The sequence below is a fragment of the Myotis davidii genome, unplaced genomic scaffold (genome assembly GCF_000327345.1).
Source record: "Myotis davidii unplaced genomic scaffold, ASM32734v1 scaffold332, whole genome shotgun sequence".
Classification (NCBI taxonomy): Eukaryota; Metazoa; Chordata; class Mammalia; order Chiroptera; family Vespertilionidae; genus Myotis; species Myotis davidii.
Window position 1 is genome coordinate 2,450,145 of NW_006285779.1, and position 7,837 is coordinate 2,457,981.

The following is a 7,837-nucleotide window of genomic DNA, read 5'->3' on the forward strand; positions in this document are numbered from 1 at the left end:
GGGGGGGGGGGGGGCGGGGAGGGCATGGCCTTGTAATGGAAGGGTGAACAAGGAGGAGATGAGCTTCGGTGCCATTAGCACTTCCCAGGGCGCCCAGGGCAAGGCAGAGGTCTGGGTAGTCCTCAATCTCTACAAGCCCCCCAACCCCCTCCTGTCCCCAAGACAGGACCAATTCAGAGACCTTAGCCCATCCACAGCTGCCCTTCCCAGTCAGAAACAGATGAGAAAAGAGAGGCTGAGCGGTCCTCTGTCATTAAACTGAACCCAAGAACCCCTGCATTCTGAGTGTTCTTTCTTTTTCCTTACTCGTTCTCTCTCTTTCTCTCTCTGATGGAATTGGGAGTGAGAGGGGCTTAGGACCTGACCTACCAAGGCCTCACTGTCTTGGAGAGAAGCAGGATGCCCCACAGCATGGCGGTGACTGCCTTGTCCCTTAGGCATGGGAATGGGTGCAGGAGACCCAGGGCAAGGGTGGATGGGTGGTGTCTAACTCCTACAGCCTTTCCTGTTTTCCAAAGACGACTCTAGATATCCTGTCAGACAAGCAAAAGGGTGTTGCCTTTGCTGACTATGGTGCCGGCTGGCAGCTGCATCGGAAGCTGGTGCTGGCCACCTTTGCCCTGTTCAAGGATGGCAACCTGAAGCTGGAGAAGATCTGTAAGTGCCTGGCCAGCCCCTAGGGCTCTGGAGGGAGAAGAGGGCTGGGGAGGGAAGAAGGAATAGGGATGGGTCAATCTAGCGTTTTCTTGGCTACGGCTGCCATCTAGTGGCCATCCGCTACCTGTCCCTGACTAAGGTGGAACTGGTAGAGATGGGGTGATGGTGCTGCTTAATTCCCCAGCCTCCTCTTCCTCTCTCCCCTCAGTATGTCAGGAAATCAGTTCGTTTTGTGATTTCCTGGCCACCCAGAACGGACAGTCCATAGATTTGGGCTTGCCTCTCTTCTTCGCGGTGACCAAAATAATCTGCTTCATCTGCTTCAACACCTCCTACAAGAATGAACATCCTATAATGAAGACCATACAGACATTCAATGATGGCATCATGGAGTCTCTGAGCAAGAACAGTATAGTAGACATATTCCCTAAGTTGAAGGTAAGGATGAGAATGGGCCCCACCTTCAGATCCCAGTAGACCCTGACAGTTTCCCCAATTCTTACTGCTGCCCAGCGCCAGACCCACCTTTTTCTTGACCACCTCGGCCACTGTGACCTCTATCTTCTCTGACTCTTAAAACTTTGCTGCTTCTCTACATGCATTTTATACTCATAATAATGGATCATATTTATTTACTGTCATGTGCCGGTATTGAGCACGCTACATGCATTAATCATGGCATTCCCCTTGGAGGTAGGTTTTATTATCCCCATACAGATGAGAATACAGGCTTTGGGAAATTATGAAACTTGACCATGGCTTCAGACTCAAATGTATCTTCCTGATAAAGGCTGAGCACACAACAGAGCCTATCTACTAAGTAAACATCAGTGCTTGATGTTTGATTGAATGGGGAGGGGGAAGTGGAGACCAATTCCAAACAAGGGGTGGGGTTGTAGAGATTGAGGACTACCCAGACCTCTGCCTTTCCCGTTCTGTGCTCCCACCTTGCCTTCCATTTTGGTGGAAGGTTGGGTTTGGAGAGGGAACTCTTCTGATACGGAAGGCGAGAATCTACCCCCAGGAGGGATTCTGGTAGCTGTAGAAGCAGAATGCAAGAGGGATGCATTTGAAATGTCTTTCTGCTTTCCAGATTTTCCCCAACAAAGCCCTGGAAATAATGAAGAATTGTACTAAAATACGAAATGAGTTGCTGACTGAAATCTATGAAAAACATAAGGTAGGTAATGGAGCAGAAGAGATTGCCAGTTAGGTTGAAAGTATCGTGAGAGCAGGGTTGGGGTCCATTTTCAACACCATAGCATCGCCAGAAGCTAGCAGAGAACCTGGCACATAGTAGGTGCTCAATAAAAATTGACCTAACTAATGAATAGGGGTGGGGAAGTGAGGAATTGAAGAGGATCCTAGAAGGGACCCATCCACCACCTCAAATTCAAAGAGGACCTAGAGCTGCCTCACCTCCACAAGCTCATAGGTCCTGATTAGACTCCCCTGGTCCCTCACTTCCAAGCGGAAGAAGCCTTTGTACCTCTAGCCTAGGAGGGAAGTATGGGAGGGTGTTGCAGATGGGGCTCCTCCCTTTTCACATTTCCCAACTTTACCCAACCAGAAGAACTTCAACAGCAACTCTGTCACTAACTTGCTGGACATCCTGATTCAAGCCCAAATGAACTCAAGCAATAACAACACTGGCTCAGACCAGGATTCAAAGCTGCTTTCAGATCGACACATTCTCGCCACTATAGGGGACATCTTCGGGGCTGGTTTGGAAACCACCACCTCTGTGGTGAAGTGGACTGTGGCGTTCCTGCTGCACAATCCTGAGGTGGGCTTCTCCCTACTACAGTGCTCCCAACTACTCTTGATCTCAGCCAGATGCAACTCTGGAGAGAGAGAGAGAGAGAGAGAGAGAGAGAGAGAGAGAGAGAGAAATACTTTTCTAACATTCAAATGGGACCATGTCATATACTGCTCTTAGCATTCCGAGATGTTATTTAATGCTGAAGGATAACATTTCTGTCCTTACCACGCAGTGGTTGGCTCTGGCCCTAGGATGGAGCTGCCTCATCTTCAGGAAGGAAAGCCTAGGCTGCAGAGCCACCATGGGGACGGGTCTGGGCCAATCCTTCCACTTTTTTTTAAATGTTTTTATTGATTTCAGAGAGAGGAAGGGGGAGGGAGAGAGAGAGAGAAGCACCAACAATGAGAATCATTGATTGGCTGCCTCCTGCACGCCCCCGGCTGGGAGTAAAGCCCGCAACCTGGGCATGTGCCTTGTCCAGGAATCAAACCCGGGACCTCCTGATCCATAGGTTGATATTCAACCACTGAGTCACACTGACTGGGCAAAGGCCAGCTCTTCTAGATGTGACAATAGGGTTCTTCTAAGTCCCTGCTTCTCCTGGACTTAAAAGCACTCTGGTCACATCCGCCCTTCTCTGGCCCCCAGCTGCAAAAGAAGATCCAGGAGGAGATTGAACAGAACGTCGGTTTCAGCCGCACACCGACTATGAGTGACCGGAACCACCTCGTGCTGCTGGAGGCCACCATCCGGGAGGTGCTGCGCATTCGCCCGGTGGCCCCTACGCTCATCCCCCACAAGGCTATCACTGACTCCAGGTATGCCTTCCCGCCCATTCACATCCAGCCCTAAGATGCACTCAACATTGCTTGCCAGCCCTCCGGGCCATCCTCCACTCCCTCAGCCCCCACCTTGCTGATCCACCTATAGTCAACCACTGACGATCAGTTATCTTACCATGACCCTATTGATCAATGTATCCACCACTCACTGACGCACAAGGACTGACCCACAGATCTACCTGACCTCCCTCAGAAGCTGCCCGCTGTCCTGGAGACACGGGGTCTGCGATGGAAGACTGATGCTCTATGCTCCTACTCAGTCCAGTAGCCACAACACATACACAGTGCACCAGCACGAAAGGCATACGCACGGGCCCTGGCTGATGCGGATATCCACATACAAGTGTTGATACATAAGTGCATGTCAGGAAGGGAGGGCTGGAGAAGAGCTGCATTCATACTGAATCTGGCAGAAGCTGAGAATAAGAAGAGGGCGTGGGCGTGAGGGCGTAGAAGGCTCTTTTCCCCGGGGCTGGGGGACTGTGGGGACTCGGGGCTGAGCAGGTGGCTAAGCAGGTGGGGGAGGACAATATTCCAGACCCCCTTTCCTTTCGCTCTCGGGCAGCATCGGCGAGTTTGCCATTGACAAGGGTACAAATGTTGTCATCAATTTGTGGGCACTGCATCATAATGAGAAGGAATGGCACCGACCCGACCAGTTCATGCCCGGTGAGTCCGTTCTGTCTTGGTCCCAGGCCATGCAGCCAACCTGGTCTCTGTGCTCTGCTGCCCCAGCACTTCCCCTCTGCCAACCTGGCAACTAGAAAACTCCTGCCTCCAATGACATGGAACTACTGACACCCCATCCCGCCTAGACTTACCCACCCTCTTCACAGCTAGGTTTCCTGCTCTCCCCTTCCACCAACTGCAAATCTTCTCCTCTAAGAAGCCTTTTAGGCATATGCCCCCATGAAGTGGGGCCCTTCTCCCCTTGGATGGTGGCATTTTTCATGGGCTGATACCACCTCCTTTCTATCCTTCCTGAATATCTCATTCCCTCTGTGTGATTAAGGGCTGCCTGAGCACATGGCTGTATCTCTCCTCAGCTTGGGGCTCCTCAGTCAGGGTAGAGGCACTCCTCTACTTACTCCAGCCCTGGCCCCTGCCTGATGCGTTGCCCATGTCCACAGAGCGCTTCCTGGACCCCACAGGGAGACAGCTCATCTCGCCATCCTCCAGCTACTTGCCCTTCGGAGCAGGACCCCGCTCCTGCCTAGGGGAGAACATGGCCCGCCAGGCACTCTTCCTCTTCATGTCCTGGATGCTGCAGAGGTTCGACCTGGAGGCCCCAGATGATGGGCAGCTGCCCTCCCTGGAGGGCACCCCCAATGTGGTCTTTCTGATAGACTCTTACAAAGTAAAGATTAAGATTCGCCAGGCCTGGAAGGAAGCCCAGGGTGAGGGTAGCACCTAGAAGTGTGTCTAGCACTCCACCCTGTGTGGCCCCACAGCACAGAATGAGAGGTGTTACTCTACCCTCCCGCCCTTCCTCCCTCCTCCTGGTCCACTCTGCCTTCTTTTCCAGCCCTGACAGTGTTGTGCATAAAGTTTTTCTTAAGAAGGTCCCTGAACTTATTATAGTCCTTACTATCATTGTTACCCTCCTTTGAAAAAGAGAAAATTCATTTAATGTGTTCACTCATTCTTTCAATAAATATTTTATTAAGCACTTCCTCAGTCCCACTCACTGATCCTGGACACTCAAGCTCCCTGGTCTCCTGAAGCTTACATTTCTAATGAGAACTAACAAATAGATCCGCATTTCAGAGACTCGTAAGTCCTCTGCAGTCAGTGATACCAGGTGATGGTGATTCGAAGAGAACGGCAGAGGTGGGGAGTGGCTACTGTAAACAGGTGGTAGGAAAAGATGCAGAAGACGACCTGGGGGACAGAGCCCCTTGCTGAGGGAGCAGCAGGGAGGATTTCTCCAGGTGGGAGGTCAGTGTGGCTGGGGCAGAGCAGCAAATGAAGGGAAGAGTGTCAGACTGGAGACAGGGGCCAGACTGGAGACAGGGGCCAGGTCCCATGGAGCCTTTGAAATTAGCAGGAAGGAATCTAGGTTTTTATCCCAGTGTGCTAGGAAGTCACTGCAGGGTTTAAACATGTAAGTGGAAAGGTCTGGTTCATATTTTATTTTTAAAAATATATTTTTATTGATGTCAAGGAGCAAGGGAGAAGGTGAGATAGAAACATCAATGATAAGAGAATCATTGATCGGCTGCCTCCCCTACTTTGGACCGAGCCCGCAACCTGGGCATGTGCCCTGACTGGGAATTGAACTGTGACCTCTTGGTTCATAGGTTGATGCTCAACCACTGAACCACACAGGCCAGGCTGGTTCACACTTTAAAAAGATCATCCTAGCTGCTGAGTGGAGACTGACCTGTGGAGGGATGAGTGGTGGCAGGAGGAGGAGGAGGCTGCTGTGCTGGCAACAGCAGTGGAGATGGTGAGAAGTGGTGGGGTTGAGTTATATTTTGAAAGTAGAGCAAGGGATCTTGTTTGCTTTGATGCAAACAGTCATTGGGTGTATGAACCTCAATGCTATGGCTTGGAGGGAGTGTGTGCAATCCACAAACTCAACCCACCACTACCGACCACTCTAGTCTTGGTCCCCAGTGACCAGCAGGTCTTTTCCTTTTCCTGTCCAGCAGACACTGCCAGGACAGGGCTTCCACAGCAGCCTTCTGCTAAAGTGCCGGGCTCTGCCCCTGCTCCCCACTCCCCAGGAAGTCTATAAATGCCTCACTAGAAAATGGAACCCAGCCCTGGCCCATGTGGCTCAGTTGGCTGAACATCATCCCATACACTGAGAGGCTGCCAGTTGGATTCCCTGTCAGAGCTTGATCCCCACTAGGGGGCGTGCAGGAGGCATCAATGTTTCTCTTTCTCTCCCTTCCTCTCTAAAATCAATATAAAAACATATTTTAAAAAAATGGAACACAGACTTTTTCAAACCTTGAAACCAGCATCTTTAAGCCTTGGCCACTGGCCAGTCTGCAAGTGAAAGATGTCCCTGGAAAAACTGACCCTGCTCTTTAGCCTAGAGAGGCCCCAATCCCAGCTCCCTGGCGCCAGCCAGACCAGGGTCTGATCATCAACACCCTGTCCTTCCTTTCAGACTGGGGAGGGGCTCTGGAAGGACCAGCAGGGCAAGGCTGAGACCATGCCTGACCAAGTTCTCAGAGGGAAGGAATCAAGGAATTCATTGAAAGGAGGAACAAGGTTTCCCATTACCTCTTCCTTCAAAGGCTTTGTAAATCCAGTGGCAGTAGACCATTCCCTACTGTCCCCCCAACTCAATCCTGGCCTTCACTGCCAGTGACCCGGGGCCTTGCTTAAGGGCCCACAGGAGAGTTTGTTAGCGCTGTGGCTGACTCCAGCCCCCATCACAAGCAGCTTGGAGAGATGTGCACAGCCACTAGGCTGCAGGGCTGGGACCAGAACCCAGGATTTCAATGATGCAGGACGAGCAGTGGAGCAGTGGCCGTGCTCTCCTCCCTGTCCCTGTCCATGTAGAAGGGCTCAGCCGTCTAACTGGGGAGAGTACAAAGCTCAGTGTCCTTTCAGGAAATGATCTCATGAACTGGCCTTCTGCTAAAGTGCCGGGCTCTGCCCCTGCTCCCCACTCCCCCAGGAAGTTATAAATGCCTCACTAGAAAATGGAACCCAGCCCTGGCCCATGTGGCTCAGTTGGCTGAACATCATCCCATACACTGAGAGGCTGCCAGTTGGATTCCCTGTCAGAGCTTGATCCCCACTAGGGGGCGTGCAGGAGGCATCAATGTTTCTCTTTCTCTCCCTTCCTCTCTAAAATCAATATAAAAACATATTTTAAAAAAATGGAACACAGACTTTTTCAAACCTTGAAACCAGCATCTTTAAGCCTTGGCCACTGGCCAGTCTGCAAGTGAAAGATGTCCCTGGAAAAACTGACCCTGCTCTTTAGCCTAGAGAGGCCCCAATCCCAGCTCCCTGGCGCCAGCCAGACCAGGGTCTGATCATCAACACCCTGTCCTTCCTTTCAGACTGGGGAGGGGCTCTGGAAGGACCAGCAGGGCAAGGCTGAGACCATGCCTGACCAAGTTCTCAGAGGGAAGGAATCAAGGAATTCATTGAAAGGAGGAACAAGGTTTCCCATTACCTCTTCCTTCAAAGGCTTTGTAAATCCAGTGGCAGTAGACCATTCCCTACTGTCCCCCCAACTCAATCCTGGCCTTCACTGCCAGTGACCCGGGGCCTTGCTTAAGGGCCCACAGGAGAGTTTGTTAGCGCTGTGGCTGACTCCAGCCCCCATCACAAGCAGCTTGGAGAGATGTGGACACCACGGTGAGCTAATGGGAAAGGGTTAAACTGGATATTCCCTCCCTCCTGCCCCACTCTGGTGCCAGGCTACATTGGTTGGAGGAGAGTTAAGTATTCCAAATTTGTTCAAAATTTGAAAAGCATTTTGCAGGCTAGTGATGAACAGGTAAACAACTGGAACTTTCTACATGAGCACAGTGGAGCGGGAAGGCCATGCACAACCCCGCGTTACCCACTGCCCCCTTCCCATGGAGTCCAGCCACAGGGAACA

General features: G+C 51.5%; 1 protein-coding gene across 1 annotated transcript in view; it reads left to right on the forward strand.

The window, feature by feature from the left end:
• The window catches only part of LOC102761363 (steroid 17-alpha-hydroxylase/17,20 lyase), a 6,248-nt gene extending 1,373 nt beyond the window's left edge, over positions 1 to 4,875 (forward strand). Inside the window, exons 2-8 of the mRNA XM_006756466.2 lie at positions 519 to 657; positions 866 to 1,095; positions 1,751 to 1,837; positions 2,228 to 2,443; positions 3,068 to 3,237; positions 3,827 to 3,930; positions 4,392 to 4,875. Coding sequence (XP_006756529.1) covers positions 519 to 657; positions 866 to 1,095; positions 1,751 to 1,837; positions 2,228 to 2,443; positions 3,068 to 3,237; positions 3,827 to 3,930; positions 4,392 to 4,675 — 1,230 coding nt within the window. The 3' untranslated portion in view covers positions 4,676 to 4,875. The remainder of the gene's footprint in view (positions 1 to 518; positions 658 to 865; positions 1,096 to 1,750; positions 1,838 to 2,227; positions 2,444 to 3,067; positions 3,238 to 3,826; positions 3,931 to 4,391) is intronic.
• Positions 4,876 to 7,837: the final 2,962 nt, after the last annotated feature.